Source organism: Dendropsophus ebraccatus, chromosome 2 (genome assembly GCF_027789765.1).
Source record: "Dendropsophus ebraccatus isolate aDenEbr1 chromosome 2, aDenEbr1.pat, whole genome shotgun sequence".
Classification (NCBI taxonomy): domain Eukaryota; kingdom Metazoa; phylum Chordata; class Amphibia; order Anura; family Hylidae; genus Dendropsophus; species Dendropsophus ebraccatus.
In genome coordinates this window covers 158520077-158540745 of record NC_091455.1, presented here as the reverse complement: position 1 = coordinate 158540745, position 20669 = coordinate 158520077, and the positions used below count along the sequence as shown (strand labels likewise).

General features: G+C 43.1%; 1 protein-coding gene across 4 annotated transcripts in view; it reads right to left on the bottom strand.

Moving 5' to 3' along the window:
• SLC12A7 (solute carrier family 12 member 7) overlaps positions 1–20669 on the bottom strand; it is a 175070-nt gene that overhangs the window by 133443 nt on the left and 20958 nt on the right. Inside the window, exon 1 of one of the 4 annotated variants that reach the window (XM_069958577.1) lies at positions 783–1117. The exons of the other annotated variants lie outside the window; for them this stretch is intronic. Within the exon in view, the coding sequence (XP_069814678.1) occupies positions 783–912 (130 nt within the window). The 5' untranslated portion in view covers positions 913–1117. Of the gene's footprint in view, positions 1–782; positions 1118–20669 lie in introns of those variants that run through there. 4 annotated transcript variants of the gene reach the window in all.

Below are 20669 nucleotides of genomic sequence, written 5' to 3'. Positions count from 1 at the left end.
TGAACACAGCATCAAATCTGCTGCAGATCTGCTGCGTATATGGTGTGTGTTTGTACCCTTAGGCTGTGTTCCCACACGGTATTTGTGCTCAGTATTTTGCAACCAAAACTAGGAGTGGAATGAAAACACAGAAAGGCTATGTTCACACACTGTTGAAATTTAGTGGGTGGCCGTTATTTAATGGCAAATAACGGCCGTTGTTTTAAAATAACAGCAATTATTTGCCAGTAAATGACGGTCATCCACTAAATTTCAAATGTGTGTGTCCATAGCCTTTCTACATTTTCAATCCACTCCTGGTTTTGGTTGCAAATTAGTGAGCAAAACACTGAGCAAAAACACTGTGTGTGAACATAGCCTAGGTGTGAACGGGGGCCTTGGTTTTTATAAATTCCTTGGCGTTTAGCAATACATGAACAGTGTCACTAAGTATTAAACTTTAGTAAGTTTCCATAGACAAGAGTTCATTATTAAGTTGGAGGATATGTTAGTGTTGGCTCATACTAGACAGACATTCATAAGCTCCTGCTGTTCTCACACACCGCACTGTCTGAACACCAACAAACACGTCAATCAAAAGTGCCAGTGTCTCCCCGAGGCTGGACATGTAAGTGAGAGGGCGGGGGCGTGGTCTGTGTGACGTCACCCCCAGTCAGGTGAAACCTGTGCACACACAGCGGGCTCCTGACTACCGCTCAGTCCCCGCACAGAGTCCTCTCACAGTGACACAGGTCCGGCCGAGAACGTTACAGGTCACACACAGGCGGACTTTGTGCGCTTACCTAACAAGGACTCCTCACTGTGATACCTCTGTCCATTGGGCGCCCTCTCCTCCTGGCCCGCTGCCCCGACCTCACTCTCCCCAGCATCCTCCTGTTGCTCCACGGGGACCACAGTGAAGTTGGTGGGCATCCTGGCTGCGTCAGGCAGGAAGAGGTTAGAGGGCGGGGCTGTGTGCCAACACCTGTGCCGCCCTAAACTCTCACCTCCCGGCGGCCACTCGCCTGAGTTCTATACAGTCTGCAAAGTGAACGCGACTCGGAAGCGAAGGGTCAGACTGAGAGGGTGTTCTCCTCCTCCCCGCCCAGGTTCACTCTCCGCCCTGCTCTGCCTTCATTTAACTCCTGTGTATCATCCGAGGACATACAAAGGGGTTAAATCCATGGGGCGGGGCAAGCCGAGTATCTGAGATACCGAGATGGCACGTGACGGTTAGCGTTGCCCGGCTACTGGGGATGGGTGTGTCCAAACATTTGCCGCCACACGTTTGTAAAAGTTAGTCCCCCATTCCACCGCGCCGTCTGAGGAGACCTAGGCTTACCTCACAGGGATCCCACCTGGGATCGCTAGATCGTCCAGGCAGCCCATAGCATATAGCAGGGGTCTGCCCCAGCAGCTCCTATTCCAGGGAGCGACAGCAGAAGATCGTTGCTATAGGAGTCATTTGTCTTTCAACATGTTGAAAAAAAAAGCGACTGCAACGATCAGCTGACATCGTTTATTACACAGGATGATTATCGGCCGAATATGGCCGATAATCGTTCCGTGTAATAGGGCCTTTATTCTAAAAATCAGAGATGAGTGAATTTACAGTATTAACTTTATCTCTGCAATCCGCTCATCAGCTGCTGCCTTTTGATGGAGCGTTTACACAGATTTATCTGGCAGATTTTTTTAAGCCAAAGCCAGGAATGGATTTGAAAACCGGAGAAATCTCAGGCTTTCTTTTATGACCTGTTCCCTGTTTATTGTCTGTTCCTGGCTTAGGCCCCGTTCCCACTGAGCAAAGCTAGCGGAATTCCGCGGCGGACAGGTTCATTCTTCAGCGCGGACAGGGCAGGAGCGCGCGCCTCCCATAGAGTCCCATTATGAGCGGGAGGCTAACGGCATTCCGCGGCGGACAATTCCGTCGCGGAATTCCGCTACCTTTGCTCAGTGGGAACGGAGCCTTAGGCTTCCAAAATCTGTCACATAAATCTGTGTAAGGGTAGCTTCACACATACCATATCGCTGCGTTTTTAGTGCGATTTTTTTTACATGCGAGTTTTGATTTTCACATGAAAATCATGTGAAAATCAAAACGCATGTAAAAAACGCACCATAAACACAGCGTATCTCACTGCAAATCTGCAGAAGTGAGATCTGCTGCGGATCCAGTAGGTGTGAAGGCACCCTTAGGGTGCCTTCACACGTACCGTATCGCTGCATTTTTAACGCAGCAATACGGTGCCTTCACACCTACTGGATCCGCAGCAGATCTCACTTCTGCGGATTCGCAGTGAGATCAGCTGCGGATCCAGTATCAATTCACCCCTATATGATAGCACATACTCACAGCGGGATTGACATCCCGCTGTGAATATGTGCTTTAACCCCCCGCTGTCCTGCGAGTATGTGCTGTCATAGGGGTAAATGGTACCAGATCCGCAGCGGTTCTCGCTACGAATCCGCAGAAGTGAGACCCACTGCGGATCCGGTAGGTGTGAAGGCACCCTAAGGGTACAAACACACACCGTATATGCAGCAGATACGCAGCAGATTTGATGCTGTGTTCAGTTAGATCTAATCTGCTGCGTATTTGCTGCGTATCGCAGCAGTAAATACGCTGCGTATACGGTATGTGTGTTTATACCCTTAACGCACCCTAAGGCTGGGTTCACACTACGTATATTTGAGGCTGTATTTGGTCCTCATGTCAGGTCCTCATAGCAACCAAAACCAGGAGTGGATTGAAAACACAAAAAGGATCTGTTCACACAATGTTGTAATTGAGTGGATGGCTGCTATATAACGGTAAATAACTTCCATTATTTCAATACAACAGCCGTTGTTTTAAAATAACAGCGAATATTTGCCATTAAATGACGGCCATCCACTCAATTACAACATTATGTGAACAGAGCCTTTCTGTGTTTTCAATCCACTCCTTGTTTTGGTTGCTATACAGCCTCAAAAATACAGCCTCAAATATACGTAGTGTGAACCCAGCCTTAGTAAGGGTACAAACACACACACGGCTTATACGCTGCGTATTTACTGCTGCGATACGCAGCAGATTAGATCTAAATAACTGAACACAGTATCAAATCTGCTGCGTATCTGCTGTGTATTTGCTGCGTGTGTTTGTACCCTAAGGGTATAAACCCACACACCGTATACGCAGCGTATTTACTGCTGCAAAACACAGCAAATACGCGGCAGATTAGATCTAAATAACTGAACACAGCATCAAATCTAAACCATCAAGTCTGCTGCGTATAGTGTGTGGGTTTGTACCCTAAGGGTAGCTTCACACGTACCAACTCGCAGTGTTAATAACGCTGCGAGTCGGCTAGGTCCTGGCAGATCACTTTCACTACATACACACAGCGGTCTGAACGACCACTGCGTGTATGTAATTCTGCCGGCCGCTTAACCCCTTCAGCTGCCGCCCGGCTCCCGCTCTGTATACCTTACCTGTCCTCGCTGCACGGGTCCCGGCATACTGCTCTCCCACCTGGCCAATCAGTGTGTTGCCCTGCCGCAACCACTGATTGGCCGGGCGGGAGAGCAGTACGCCGGGACCCCGTGCAGCGAGGACAGGTAATGTATACAAAGCGGAGCGGGAGCCGGGCGGCAGCTGAAGGGTTTAAGCGGCCGGCACAGTTACATACACGCAGCTGTGTGTATGTAGTGAAAGTGATCTGCCAGGACCTAGCCGACTCGCAGCGTTATTAACGTTGCAAGTCAGTGGGTGTGAAGCTACCCTTAGGCCAAATTCACACACCCGTAGTGCAGTCCATGGCCGCGGACCGCACTACCGTACGTGTATCCGTGGTGCTCCGTGCTTCACGGAGCACTACGTTCACACATCATTACCCCAGCGATCAGTGGTGCAAAAAAACGGTCCGCATTACAACACGGGGCCATAGGATAACATTGGTTTCATGTTCTGTCCGCAATTAGCCCTTAGGCTGTATTCCCACGTTCCGTGATCCTGACTGATCACGGACGTGGAATGCATGTACTGGAGTCCCCCCGCGCCCGGACAGCATCTGTAATTAGATGCTGGGAGCGGGGGAGACTATATTCATAAGCGCCGCACTGTAATGAATCAGCCGTGTGGTGCTATTACTACAGCACGGCGCTTATGAATACAGTCTCCCCCGCTCCCAGCATCTAATTACAGATGCTGTCCAGGCGCAGGGGGACTTCGGTACATGCATTCCACGCCCGTGATTCGTCAGGTTTACGGAACGTGGGAATGCAGCCTTAGGCTGCGTTCACACTACGTATATTTCAGTCAGTATTTCAGTCAGTATTGCAACCAAAACCAGGAGTGGATTAAAAACACAGAAAGGATCTGTTCACACTATGTTGAAATTGAGTGGATGGCCGCCGTATAACAGTAAATAACTGCCATTATTTCAATATAACAGCCGTTGTTCAAAAATAACAGCAAATATTTGCCATTAAATTGCCATCCACTTAATTTCAATATAGTGTGAACAGATCCTTTCTGTGTTTTTAATCCACTCCTGGTTTTGGTTGCAATACTGACTGAAATATACTGACTGAAATATACATATACTGAATGAAATATACGTAGTGTGAACGCAGCCTCATACTGCGTTTACACAGACAGATTTATCGGACAGATTTTTTACGCCAAACCAGGGAATGGATTAGAAAAGAGGAGAAATCTCAGTGTTTCCTTTATAACCTGTTCTCTGTTTATAGTCTGTTCCTGGTTTTGGCTTCCAAGATCGTCAGATAAATCTGTCTGTGTAAATGCACCATTAGGGCCCTTTTACACAGAAAGATTATCTGACTGATTATCTGCCAAAGATTTGAAGCCAAAACCAGGAAGAGACTATAAGGGTAGCTTCACACGGGCGGGCTCGCAGCGAGATTCTCGCTGCGAGCCCGGCAGGTCCTGGCAGTTCCCATAAACTACATACTTGCTGCGGACCGCAGCGAGTATGTAATTGTACCGCGCTTAACCCCTTCTACTCCCGCCGGCTCCCCCGCTGTAAGCAGCATACATTACCTGTCCTTGCTGCTCGGGTCCGGCGTCCTGCTCTCCCGTCCGGCCAATTAGTGTGTTGCCCAGCCGCAGCCACTGATTGGCCGGGCGGGAGAGCAGGACGCCGGACCCGTGCAGCAAGGACAGGTAATGTATGCTGCTTACAGCGGGGGAGCCGGCGGGAGTAGAAGGGGTTAAGCGCGGTACAATTACATACTCGCTGCGGTCCGCAGCAAGTATGTAGTTTATGGGAACTGCCAGGACCTGCCGGGCTCGCAGCGAGAATCTCGCTGCGAGCCCGCCCGTGTGAAGCTACCCTAAACAGAGATCAGGTCATACATGAAAGCCTGAGATTTCTTCTCTTTTCAAATCCATTCCTGGCTTTGGCTTCAAATCTTTGGCAGATAATCTGTCAGATAATCTTTCTGTGTAAAAGGGCCCTTACTCTCCGCTCTGTGCTGCTCTTCCCCGGGTGATTGGGAAAAGCTGGATCCGGTCCTGGAAAATTAGGAGAAGTTTCCCAGGACTGGATGCAGCTATTCCCAGCACCTGGGGAGGATCAGCATTGAGGTAATAGGCAGCAGGCTAGTGAGCAGATTACAGAACAAAGACGTGCAAATTCGCTCATTTCTACTAAAAATCACCAGCCCCCGGGCTCACACCGCTACGTGAAATATTGATAATCATACATAAGGCTCAAATAGTGCGGTCTATGCGCACCCAAATTACTAAAACCAAAAAATAACTAATGAATGCAAGACCAAAATATAGAAATGTTATCTTTTAGGCCCCCTTCACACGTCCGGAAAAACTACCCGGATTTCCTATCAGGAAGTCCGGACGGTTTTCCGGACCCATACACTTTAATTAGGCACGGACACCCTTCCGGATTTCTCCGGAAGGGTGTCCGTTCCGGAAAAATGATCCGGAAAAAATAGGACATGTCCTATTTTTGTCCGGAATTCCGGCCCGGACGCCCCCATAGAAGTCTATGGGTGCGCCGGAATCACGGGCACTTTCCTGATGTACATCAGAAAAAGGTGGCCGTGATTCCGGATTGCCTTCTCACCCCCCACCGCCTATACCCCTCTCCCCCACAACTCACCCTGCACCCGACTCTTCCGTCCTCCTGCTCCCTGGTGCCGCGCGTCCTGGAGTGCACCGGGTCCTGCTGCTGCCGCCGCACCTGCCCTCAGGTTGGCGGCCCCCGCCCGTCCCCCTCGCTTGGCGGCAACCGACGGACACCCCACCCCCACCCCCCGGACTTCAGGTTGACGACCCCCCGACCCCCCCCCCCCCCCCCCCACCGGACCGCCCCCAACCGCCAGCATCGGCGGCCCCCGAATCTCGGCCGCCCGCCTGCTCGCTCGCCCGATCGCTCACCCAGCAGCCCAGCAGAAGACCAGGACAGGTGAGATCACTGCTCTCGCTCTCCTCCCCCCCCCAAAGACGTAAAACTCCCACCATGTCCTGTCAGCAGGGCATGTTGGGGGTTATACTTCTGCAACCTAGATGGCCACAGGCTGCAGAAGTACAACTCCCATCATGCCCATCTGACAGGTCATGATGGGAGATATAGTTCTGCAAACTGGATGGTCACAGCTTGCAGAAGTATAACCCCCATCATGCCCTGCTGACAGGTCATGATGGGAGTTGTACTTCTGCAACCTGGATGGCCACAGGCTGCAAAAGTACAACTCCCATCATGACCTGTCAGACGGGCATGATGGGAGTTGTACTTCCGCAAGCTGTGGACATCCAGTTTGCAGAACTACATCTCCCATCATGTCCTATTTTTACTTCTTCCATCAGGAAATCGTGAAGGTTTTTCCTGATGGTTTCCTGATGGTTTCCTGAAGGTAAAAACGGATTACTGTCAGGAAATCCTGATACTATCCTGATGACATTTAAGGTCTCCTGATCAGGATTTCCTGACAGTAAAAACTGACACGGACGTGTGAAGGGGGCCTTATTGATATATCAAAAAAATTAATTAAAAATACATATCAAAGGAGCTGGAGCTATACAAATCCCCAACAAACCAGTGGACACAAGGTTCAATAATATAGAGTATTAAATCACACAATAAATAACAATAAATACAGAACCTATATATATATATATATATATATATATATATATATATATATATATATATACATATACTGGGCACTGGGTAAGTATTTCATAAAGTAAATAAACCTCCAAGTGACTATACAAAGAGGATCACCATCAAGGAAAAAAATAAATGTTACCCATACATGTCCTTAGTATAAGAGTCCACCTCACCATTCACCCGACGCACGTTTCGCGTGTTGCTTTATCTAGGGTGATATATCAATAAAAGAAAACATTTCTATATTTTGGTCTTGCATTCATTAGTTGTGAAATATTGATGGCTGATTACTGTAAAAAATAATAAATAAATGCTATACATCTCCACGCTCCCCAGTGTTTATCGGCAACTAGAACCTCAGAGCTGGTCTTAAGTGACAGGGCCCTGAGCCAATTACTGGCTGTGGCACGGTCCTGTCTCGGCCAATGATTGGCTAAACGGCCTGTCACTTCAGAGACCGTCTCTGAAGTTCCAGAGGTGGCTGCAGGACTGGGCAGAAACAAGGAGAACATTGGCAGCATGGAGAGGTATGTACAAGGATTATTATTTTAGGGCAAGGGCTGCACGATTATTAAGCCTAGTAATAGGCTCAGTAAGCGAGCGTCAATCTGATCGGTGCTCAATTACATTAGTGATCACACCATGTAATACCCCCCTTAGTGTAAAGACGGTGGGAGCTAGGCTCCTAGTGTGATGACATCAAAGTACAGGTGCATTGGCCAGGCTGAGCGCTTGCCGCAAAGGCTACCGGGGATATGTAATCAGGCCAACCAATAATAAACTAAAGAGCCTACATGAGTCTCCAGTATATTTTAGCAAAAAGTTTTTTACATGATTTTATTGAAGAAATTAGTATAGTAAAAACATCAGAAGATGATTAGAATATATGGAAGCACAACAGGCAGTGTCACAGCCAGTGATTGGCTCAGGGGCCTGGTCACTTAAGAGACTGGTTCAGAGGTTCCAATTGCAGATAAACACCGGGGAGCACGGAAATCTATAGTGTTTTTTTTTTTTGCAGTTATCAGCAATAGATATTACACATAGCAATGCGAGCCCGACAGCTGATGATTTTTGGGCTTACCAGGAAATGTAGTGTGAAACGAGACATTACCTGCACTAACACGGAGCAGCCAGACAGGTGGTTTGGGGAAGATTTGAACAGCGTGCATGAAGAGGTCATAGACAAACACTGTTAAAGAGTCACTGTCGTATTTTTTTTTTTTGCAGAAATCAATAGTCCAGGCGATTTTAAGAAACTTTGTAATTGGGTTTATTAGCCAAATCTGCCATTATCTGCATGTAAAAAGCCTTTTCCCAGGTCCCCCCCTCCTTCCTCTTTTTCATCCACTCTGAAAAATCTGAAAATTGTGACTTGTTGCAGGAGACGTCCCCTGTCTGCTCTAGGGAGAGGGGAGGGGGGAGGAGGAAGGAGGGAGTTAGCCGGCAGCAGAAAGCAGATAACAGAGGATTACAGGCACGGAGCTGGGTGACAGCTGTAATCCGAGCTCAGACAGGTCACTGGTGATGGTCAGAACAGATAACGAGTGAGGGATTTGTAGATTAACTCTTTGTTGTCCTGTTTTGGTCTTTTCTTTAGCTCTCTCCATAGGAGAACAATGAAGACAGGGGGGAGAGCTTCAAACTGCTTTTTCATGATAAAAATGCATTTTTCGGATAATAAACCCAATTACAAAGTTTCTTAAAATCGCCTGGACTATTGATTTCTGCAAAAAAAAAATTCACGACAGTGACACTTTAAGTACCTGCCACTTTGCAAAAAAAAAAAAAATTTTTTAACCTACAGATGGTTTCTAATAATGCTAAATTCAATCTGTCCAACTATGTATGTATGAAGAGGTAAGTAGAAGCCTGGATAGGAGGTCGGTTGTGGATATAATGTACCTAAATTTTGACACAGTCCCTCATGGGCGTCTGATAAGTTAAGGTCTATGAGTTTAGAAAGTTTAGTCTGTAACTGGATTAAAAACTGCCTTAATAATCGTACCCAGAGAGTGGTGGTTGATGATTCCTACTCTGAATAGTCCCTGGTTTACAAGTGGTTTACCCCATGGGTCAGTCCTGGGCCCCTTCTGTTGAACTTGTTTATTAACCCCTTGCCTCTTCAGCCTGTTTTGGCCTTGATGCCCAGTTCCTATTTTTCAAATCTGACCTGTGTCTTTATGTAGTGATAACTCTGCAATGCTTTTAACTATCGTGGTTATTCTAGATTGTTTTTCGTGACATATTCCTCTTTATGTTTGTGGTATACTTTGGTTGATACACTCAGTAGTTTTTTGTAAAAACACATTTGCGCAAAAATTTGAAAAATTTACATTTCTTTATATTCAAAACTCTCTTCTAAGAAAGATAGTCATGCCACATGAACTAATCATTAATGCAACATCTACAACATGTCTGCTTTATGGTGACGTCATTTGGTGACGTCCTTTTACTTGTTAGGATGTTAAAGGGCTTCGAAATTTTGCAGCAATTTTTAAAATTTTCATGAAAATTTCATTTAGATTTTATTAGGGACCAGTTCAGTTCTGAAGTGGATTTGTGGGGCCTGTATGTTAGTTACCTCTATAAATCCCTCCACTTTAAAAAAAACTGCACCCCTCAAAGTATTCAAAGTCTGCCTTTAGGCAGAAATTTAAGCAAGTTGAAGGGGAAATTTTAAATTTTCATTGTATATTCTATTTTATTATTTTTTTCCCTTTAACACAGCAAATAGTAAATGAGAAATAACACTCACTATTGATTCCCCTTATTCCAATGTTTCTAGAAATCCCCCATATGTGGCCGCAGTGCGTCACCTGACTCAACCACAGGCCTCAGACATGACAGAGACCTGGTGAATTTTGGGGCCTTTTTTATATTTCAGTTTTTTTTTAGCCATTATACCATGTCACAGAGGCCTTGCGGTGCAAAGTTTTTGTGTAAGACGAGTTGACAATTCCATCGGTACCATTCTGGGGGACATGTGGCACCCTAATAATTTTTTATTAATTTTTTTATGAGGTGGTATGAATAAAAAAAAACACAATTTAGCAGCAGTTTTTCACCATTTTTTGTACGCCGTTTACTATACGTACCATGACAGGTCATTATTCGTCAGGTTGGTACGATTACAGTGATATCCATTCTATATAGCTTTTGTTACAGTTTATGGCATTTATACTATAAAAACTTTGTCTTGCATATTGTAAGAGCAGTAATATTTTTATTTTTTCGCCAATGGAGTTATGCGCAGGCTTTTTTTTGGCGGCATAAGCTGATGTTTTTAGTGCTGGGCGGGGAGGGAGGGCTCTCCTCTCCGGGCAGAGGCAGCTGTGTGACAAAGCCTCCTCCCACTGCCTGATCGTTGTTAGTGACAGACGGGGGAGGCAGGGAAAGAATGTAAAGTTATGCACCTGGGTACTAATAACCCACATGCATCATATCTCCTAGGGGGTGTTACACTGGGAGATACCCTGGTAGAGAAGGATCTGGGTATATTTGTAGATAATAGACTAGAGAATAGCACACAATGTCAGTCAGCTGCTTCTAAAGCTATAAATGTCCTACAAAAGGGCTACACTACCAATGTAATCAAAATACAATGCTTTATTCAATACAATAGTGCAGTAAATGATAAAAAGTAGACAGAACAAAGTAAAAATAATTCATCACACAGGACGGAATATCACAGCAAAATGATTATAACTTCAGAGGATAGATGTACAGGACAGATGCAAAATCCAAAACCACATTGGGTAAAATTATATAAAGACTCCAACATCTATTGCACTGCCCCTGCCAAAGTGCTTACTAACCTCCACATCCCTCTACAATCCTAAAGTGCAAGTGCCACAGTAGTATAACATGTAATAAGGATTAGCGAATATCAGCTGCAATATTACCTGTCAAACTGCTTGTAGTTTAACCCCCAACACGCGTTTCGCATTTTATCATGTACCGAACTATTGAATAAAGCATTGTATTTTGATTACATTGGTGTTGTAGCCCTTTTGTAGGACATTTATGGTTTAGCCTGGGCAGGCTTGTGGTAGTATAGGATTATAATTTGCTTCTAAGGGCCCTATTCCACAGGAACGATAATCGGCCGAATCGGCCCCATTTGGCCCAATGCGGCCGATTATCGCTCGGTGGAATAGAGAGAACAATCAGCTGATGATCGTGTCATCAGCTGATCGTTCATTTAGGGCCAGACCTAAAATCATCGTTCCCCCACCGCGCCTCGTTACGGTGGAATAGCGGTACAAGTCCCCCAGGGGGACTTCAAGTTACAGTAAGAAAAAAAAAAAAAAAAAAAGTGTTTTTATTAATAAAAAATCCCCCCCCATAATAAAAGTCCAAATCACCCCCCTTTTCCCATTTTATAAATATAAACAAAGTCCCTTATGCACAATCAAGGTACCGATTGAAAGTAAAGATCATGGCGCAAAAAATGACACCTCACACAGCCCCATAGACCAAAGGATAAAAGCCAAAGGATATTTGTTAACAATGGTTCGAATTTTTTAAAAGCCATCAGATAAAATAAAAGTTATACATGTTACATATCGTTGTAATCGTAATGACTTGAGGAACACGCATAACAAGTCAGTTTTACCCCAGGACGAATGGCGTAAATGCAAAACTCCCAGAAATCCAAACAAATTATTTTTTTTTTCAATTTGACTGCGCAAATGATTTTTTTCCGGTTTCGCAGCATATTTTATGGAAAAATAATGCCTGTCATTGCAAAGTACAATTGGTTTCGCAAAAAATAAGTGCTCATATGGGTCTCTCGGTAAAAAAATCCAAGTGCTATGGCCTTTTCTAACAAATAGTAAAATCCACGGCACTCAATGTTATGCAGAAGTGAAAAAGTTTATTTTACAGTGAGAAAGAATAGTGTATACTCCGACCAATATGAGATACTATGCAATAGAGATCATAATAGTAAGGCAAGCTTTCGGCCCTTCCCGGACCTTCTTCAGGCTAAAGGATCTCGTTATGCAGTGTGTGGCTAGGCCTGGTGGAGCCTTTTCTAAACATAAAGGGGAAAAAGCAAAAGCCCAAAAACGAAAATTGGCTTTGACCTTAAGGGGTTAAGGAGATTAATAAAAGTGCAATTTATTTAATTTTGATTAAACAAATGAGTTGAATGCAAGATGAAATTGGAGTTTTGTGTATCTCTTGTTTTAAACTAATAGTATGACAAAAAACTTTGTTGATTTAAATAAAAAAGTTGGCAACAACTGTAAAATTATAATCCATCAAAAAAACACATATCAAAAATAGAAAACTGCCTGTAAATAATTTTATTTCTGTACTTTTGCGTAGTACCATATGAGCTTTTAGAGCAATAGTATGGGAACAGCTCTTAACCTTCACTGCAGCAGATATAAAATGTCTGTTTATAGTCAGTGCCAGTGAAAAGAAAAAAAATAAAAGAAAAAAGAACCGCAACTCATCTTGTATGCATGTATACATGCCCTGCCACAGTATATACAGACACTGGCATCTCTCCTCTTCTTGCCTACTAGGAGTTTTTTTGTAAAATAAAAAGATTTAAAAAAGAAAATTGTCCATAATGTTATTAAAAAAACAGTGCATAACTACTACCCCCAGCATACCCCGACAGCTGAAACAGTGCATAACTACTTAAACCAGCATACCCTAATAGCCGTGTTATTGTCCAAACTACAAAATGATCACATTCCTGATCTTGCAAAATATTGCTGATTTTTAGTGATTGCTGATTGCTGATTTTTAACTCACACCCTCGAAAAAAAATTAATAAAAAGTGATCAAAAGGTCACATTAATAAAAACATGGTAGCAAATAAAGCTACAAATGACAGTGCAAAAATTATCTCTCACACCACCCCCCTACAGGCTGAAAGATAAAAAAAAAAGTTAAAGTAGCCAAAACACGGGCCTGAAGAATATAGATGCCATGTCAAGTTTACTACACAGTCAACAGGGTGAAAAAAAAAACTGTTAGGGCGGTTTGGGGGGCACTATATTTCTATACTTTACTTTAACCCTTTGAGGACCAGGCCCAAAATGACCCAGTGGACCGCACAAATTTTGATCTTAGTGCTTTCGTTTTTCCCTCCCCCCCTTCTAAGAGCTCTAGCACTCTCAGTTTTCTATCTACAAGCCATGTAAGTGCTTTTTTACAGGAATAGTTGTACTTTGTAATGGCGTCATTCATTTTACCATAACATGTATGATGGAATTCCAAATATATTATTTATGAAGATATAAATAGGTGAAATTGTAAAAAAGAATGCAATATGGTAACGTTTGGGGGGTTCCTGTGTCTACGTAATGCACTATATGGTAACAGCGACATGACACTATTATTCTATAGGTCAGCCCGAACACAACCATATGCAGGTTACACAGATTCTCTAATGTTATATATGTATTTTTTTTATGAAATCCCTTTTTTTGGCAATTAAATATTAATAAAATGGGCCTATTGTGACGCTTATAACGGTTTTATTTTTTCACCTACGGGGCTGTATGGGGTGTAATTTTTTCCGCCATGATCTTTAGTTTTTATTAATACCATATTTGTGAAGATCGGACGTTTTGATCACTTTTTATTGATTTTTTTTTATATATATAATGTAACATAAAATCGGTAATCTGCGCACTTTTTCCCCTCTTTTCGTGTACGCCGTTTACCAGTCGCAATGACGCTTGTTATATTTTAATAGATCGGACAATTACGCACGCTACGGTATATTATATGTTTATCTATTTATTAATTTTTATATGTTTTATTTATATAATGGGAAAGGGGGGTGATTTAGACTTTTATTGGGGGAGGGGTTTTGGGGTAGTGTGTTAGTGTTTTGAACTTTTTTTTTTTTACACTTTTGAAGTCCCTTTGGGGGACTTCTACATACATTACTTTGATATCTACACTGATGAATGCTATGCCATAGGCATAGCATTGATCAGTGTTATCGGCGATCTGCTCATTGAGCCTGCCTGTGCAGGCTCAGTGTAGCAGATCGCCGATCGGACCGCACGGAGGCAGGTGAGAGACCTCCGGCAGTCCGTTTCAACGATCAGGACCCCCGCAGTCACACTGCGGGGGTCCCGATCGGTAAGTGACAGGGGACTCCCCCTGTCACTTACACTTAAACGCCGCGATCGCGGCGTTTAAGGGGTTAATGACACGCGGCAGCGCGATCGCTGCAGCGTGTCATTACCGGTGAGGTCCCGGCTGCTGATTGCAGCCGGCCCCCACCTGCTATGAAGCGCGCTCTGCTCCGGAGCGCGCTTCATAGCGGGAAAAACACCCAGGACGTAAGGTTACGTCATGGGTCGTCTGGGGACAGACTTCCATGACGTAACCCTACGTCCAGGGTCGTCTAGGGGTTAATATAGTATACTTTGTATACTTTTTTTTTTTAATTCTTTATTAAAGTATCAAATTGGTATTGAGTAACAAAATAAAGTTGGTGTCGGTATTGGACTCAAAATTCAGGTATCATGACATCACTAATGGCATAAAATGAAATACACTGGGGGAGATTTATCAAACTGGTGTACAGTAGAATTGGACCAGTTGCCCCTAGCAACCAGATTCCACCTTTCATTTTCTAAAGAATCTGTGAGGGATGAAAAGTGGAATCTGATTGGTTGCTAGGGGCAACTGGTCCAATTCTACTTTTTTTTTACACCAGTTTAATAAATCTCCCCCAATGTGTTTCCCTGAAAATAAGACAGTGTCTTATATTCATTTTTGCTCTCATAGTTTGAGAAACACATGATGGTGTCTCTGCTGTGTTTTGGTTGATCTCACTGAGGTATGGCAGCTTCAGGCCACCAGGGGGAGCTCACCACATCACACTCGTGCAGCACAGCAGGGAAAGTGTACGGTATGATGGCTGGCGATGGGATAACAACAGACTGTGTGCAGCTCTGCATCTGGCGGTAGGGGGCAACAGAGATGGCGGCAGGCGACTGGCTTCTTGCCGCCTTACCTGCACATTTACAAGTGACGGCCACACAAGGGAACATCGAGGCTGGCTTCAGGAGACAATCTTCATATCCTGCATTTAGCTGCTCTGCAATGAACAATGAAGGTAGGAGGACAACGGTGGTGGGCTAAAAATTAATAACAGCTGCATGTCCTGGTGTTCTGTTTGGTGGGCATTTATTTTGCATATATTTATATGCACACTCTCCATCTTAGTTTACCCAGTATAGATATTTTCATTTGATGCACAAGTAGTAGGATGGCCTTGAAGTGAACTGATTAATTTTTTTACTTTTTAAAAAACCAGAAACGTGGCAGTAAACAACTCCACAAGCCATACACTAAAATATACTGTTACGAACTTGAATTCATGTTAGCTTTGCTACAGAGAGCAGAAAGCCATTAAAAAAAGACAATTGTGCTTGAAGATTTAAAAAATGGAAATATAAAAAAAAAAAAATTAAAAATCAGTGTCAAGAATGCTGCTCCACACTGATGAGGGACAACACCCCATAACAGCTGTCTGTGGATGGATTCCTGGCTTTGGTACTTCCCTGGTCATATCATCAGACTCGAAATTGAGTTGGATACTAACTAAATAGGCCACTTAATATGGTGGTTTTGGTGGTCTCCATACAAGAGCTATCCCTTTGCTAGGTCCTTCCCTGGAGGGATATCTGGCTAGTCCCATGTTTTGAGACTTGTAATTGAGGCTCCGCTAACCTTTTGTATTGAGCACTTTAACCCCTTAAGGATGGACCCCAAAATGGCCTTAAAGAGGACCTGTCACCCCCGGGGATGGGGTGACAGGCTCCTGATCCCCCGTTAGAGCCCCCTATACTCACGTGATCCCGCCGGCTCCCGCTTCTGGAGATGGTCGGGTCATGGAGATATCGGCGCCCGAAGCCCGGCGCGCGCGCTCCTCAGATGAGTCCAACACTCAGAGAATGACAGGAGAGTCCAGCACTCAGTTGAGACTCATCTGAGGAACGCACGTGGCGGGCTGCAGCGGCTGAGATCTTAGTGACCCGACCATCTCCAGAAGCGGGACCCGGCAGGATTAGGTGAGTATAGGGGGCTCTAACGGGGGGTCGGGAGCCTGTCAGCCCGGCACGGGGGGTGACAGGTTCCCTTTAAGGACCAGGATAATTTTCATTTTTGCGTATTCGTTTTTTCCTCCTTGCCTTCTAAGAGCTATAACTCTTATTTTTCCAGCTACAGGGTCATGTAAGGAATTGTTTTTTTTCAGGAACAGGTGTACTATGTAAAGGCACCTTTTTATCTACCATACCATGTATGACGGAACCCCCAAAATATCATTTATGGGGTTAAATTGAAAACAAAAAACAAAAAAAACAATTCTGCAAATTGTGTGTGTGTGTGTGTGTGGGGGGGGGGGGGGGGGGGTGTCCCAGTTCACGTAATGCACTTTACAGTAAAACAGACATTTTAGCTTTATTCTATAGGTCATTCTGAATACAGCTATATGCATTTTACATAGCTTTTTTAATGTTTTACTATTTTTATGAAGAGTAAAACTTTTTTTTTGCAAATAGGTGATATTACAATGGCACTTTTTTGATTCTTATAGCGTTTCTATATTTTCACGTACAGGGCTGTATGGGGTGTAATTTTTTGCGCCATGATCTCTATTTTTTCTAATACCACTTTATGTAGATTAGACACAATTAATCAATTTTTATTCATTATATTTTAAATAAAATGTAATAAAAATAATCAATCCTGTTGGTTTTTTTTTTACTGCTTTTTGTTTACGCCATTCACCATGCCATACAATGGTACCATTCACCGATTTATTTTATTAGATTGGACAATTACGCATGCTACAGTTTATTATAGGTTTATTTATTTGTTTTAATTATACAATGGGAAAGGGGGGTGATTTAAACGTTTATTGGGGGAGGGGCTAAATTTTTTTTTTACACTTTTTATGTCCCCTTAGGGGACTTTAACATTTTTACATTGGATTTCTTACACTGATCATTGCATCATAGCATAGCATAGATCAGTGAAATCTGTGATCATTGCATAGAGCCTGCCTGTGCAGACTCTATTCAGTGATAGCCGATCTGACTGCTTTGTGGTGGTGGTGATGTAAGCTGCGCGATCGCAGCACTGCAGAAATTGATGGCGGGCCACGGCGCAGATTGGTCGGTCCGTCATTAACAGTGAGGACCTGGCTGCATATAGAAGCCGGTCCCCACATGCTTTGAAGTGAGCTCAGCTCCTGAGCCACACTTCAAAGCGCCGCTGGACTCCATGACATACGGGGACGGCATTGTTCCTTAAAGGAGAAGTCTGGCGAAGTTTCTTAAAGTATTGTATTGTCCCCCAAAAGTTATACAAATTACCAATATACACTTATTTCGGGAAATGCGCATATTTCCCTGCACTTACTACTGTATCAAGTGCAGCCAAAAGCAATAGAATGCCTCTCATTGATCTATGCAGTATATCTATACCGCATAGATCTCACAGCAGTCATACTAGTCCCCCAGGGACTTCCACAATTAACCACGTAATTGCTGCATTTCAGTGACAGCAGCAGCTCCTTTCATTGTCCGATGCGAACCTCCTCAGTTTACCTGCGTGTGATCATCAATTAGTAGCGTGTAGTAGTGGTCCTCTGATATCACTGATCAATGCTATATGACAGGATAGCACTGACTAGTATAAGCAATTAAATCAGGGTTGTCAAACTCAGACCCTCCAGCTGTTGCAAAACTACGATTCCTATCATGGCTGGACAGACAGAGCTTTAGCTTTGGGTGTCCAGGCATGATGGGTATTTTAGTTTTGTAATAGCTGGAGGGCCAGAGTTTGACATCTGTAAATTAAACTTAAGCTTTAAAAAAATATTACAAGCCCCTTCCCCAAAAAAGCTGAAATCTCCCCCTTTCCTATTGTAAAAACAAAAACAAATTTGGTATCGTAGTGTGCAATATTGTCTGATCTCTAAAAATCTATCAATATTGTTCCCAGAAAAAAAAATTACATTAAAAAAAATAATAATTAAATCCGATTGGTTGTTATAACTACTCCTGTTGTGTCCTTCCCTAGTATGGTAAATCCCACTCAGTTTTTAGAGAAATCATTATAATTATTTGACGTATAAGTACAGATTTTGGTCAATTTAAGTGCAGATTTTGGCTTTATGTTGGCGCTCAGCCCTTAGTTGAATATTTAGACATACATTCTTGCTCAGCTCTTCCTTTATCCAAGCAAAATCTATAAAGACAAAAACAATGAGGGAAGGTCATGCACTTTTGTCTTTTGAAAGCTTTATGAACAGATTGGTAGAGGCCATTAGGGTTTACATGCTGATGAAAAGCTGCAGAAATTTCTGCAGCTGCCCCATGTATTTGTTGTACAGCACAGATGGAGGAGACATCACAGTTTCCGCACAAGGATTTCCAGAACTATAAACTCATCAAGGATTTAAAAATTGACAGTATGTGAGAAAGCTGCGTAAGATGGTGATTAAGGACCTTTTACACAGGACTAACATATGAGAGATTATTGTGTTAGGGCTCAACCACACTAGCGGTTTTCTTTTTTTCTAATGGATCCATCCATATTAATTTAACAGATGAGCATAAACTGATGAGCAGACTGATGCAAACTGATTGCAAAATGTTCATTTTTTGTAATGGTCCGTTTGTATTTTTGGCTTAAAAAACTGACTTTTGTACATCAGTTTGCATCAGTCAGCATCAATTTTTCTATCAGTTTATTTTTTCTTCTTTGGTTTCTTGCTTCTTCCGCACATGCTCTGTGAAAAAAAAAGATGAAAACTGGTAACTTGCAAACGGCTGTGAACGGAAATACCTTTGGTTTAGATCCGTCCCCATTGACTACAATGTAAAAAAAAAAAACACGGAAGTGCACTTTTTGTTCATGATCCATTTTTTGAAACGGAAAGAAAAATACTGCAAACACAATTTTTTCGTCCGTTCAGAAAAACAGAACTTGAACGGATTGCACGCAAACGGAGCACTATTTGGTCAAACGGAGCACAATAATATATCATTGAAACCTATGGGGATTATAACAGATCCGCCAGTTTCCGTTTTGCTTACTTCAAAACGGTAAAGGTAGACGGAATGGTGTGGATGGTCAAACGCTGATGTGAACCTAGCCTTACACAATTCTAATGTAATCTGTAATTGTTTAGTGTGTGTATTTCCAATCTACGGTCATCTGTGTGTGACTTTTTATCTACAGACACTGTAGCATTTAGTAACAGTGGTTTCCTATCTCTGCGCCACCACTTTTTACATGTTTCAATGTTCCTATTACTTACTTTAAATGTGTGCCCAAATCTACAGAGCATATTTTAGATAAGATTAAGTCAAGAACTAGGAGAGGCAGAGCTATACCCTTTGCTACTAATTCAATGACACAATCATTATATCTGTACTCTGCAGCAACATTTCTGCAATGCCAAAAGTGTTCTCAAAGTATTATTTTTGCATTTACATATATTTGGACACCGCACCATCATTACAAAATAGACGTGATGGGCAGGGCACTATTTAAAGGAATATTCCAGCCCTGGACTTCGAAAAAGTCAGCAGTTACTGACGAAAAAATTTAACGGAACAGCATGGTATGGTATAGATTTTAAATTACAGCTGCTGCTGGTAACTGAAGGAATTCCGCTTCTCCGTAATACCCAACCCGGTTCGCTCATCTCTAATTTCAACCATTTGATTCACGGTGCACGCTATATTTAGCTAAACGTATAAAAGTTACATTTTATATATTTTACAGCCATTGCCAAGCTATGACTACGTTGACACTGGAGGAACGCCCCAATGCCTGCAAAAGGTTCATTTACATATGAAGCAAGAGATTTTCAAAATTCATTTTTGGGGGGCTAGGAGGAATGCAGTTACCAATTGAATGTTTGGAAACAAAGCTGGGGGCCAATAGCTGTATGGCCAATTTTGAGTTGGTTTCCTTTGAACACAAGCACCATTTATACACAATACACCATTTATGCACTATTATGGGAACATGCATGGGACTGGCTATAAAGAATCTCTCTAAAAGAAACTGTCCAGTTTTATTTTTTATTCCTTCTCCTGCTGCAGGCTGACATGTATAACTACCATTAATCATCAGTTTCCAGTAGCACGGCTTCATTCTGGTGGTACAGCGCCATTTGGGCCCTGCAGGCCCCCACATGCCTTCTTAGCTGGCTGGTCTACAGATAAAAAGGCTGTGCATGAGAAATAATGCCAACACGGCCCCCCTGGTGTTAAAAAGTATAGGCTAGGTTTTAAGAAAAAACATATGGGCAAAATATTTAATTAAAGGGAAACTCCAGGTAGAGGTAAAAAAAACATAAACCAGTTGCGGAAGCATATACTGAAGCATTGCATACCTGTTTAAAACTACAAAAAAAAAAAAACATTTGTTTTGGGGGTCTTCATTCTGTATTTTCTGGTTGTACTTCCTGGTTGAGCAGTTGTACTCAGTACTACAGGTTCCAGAATGCATTGCTTTTCCTCATCTGTTCATCACAGT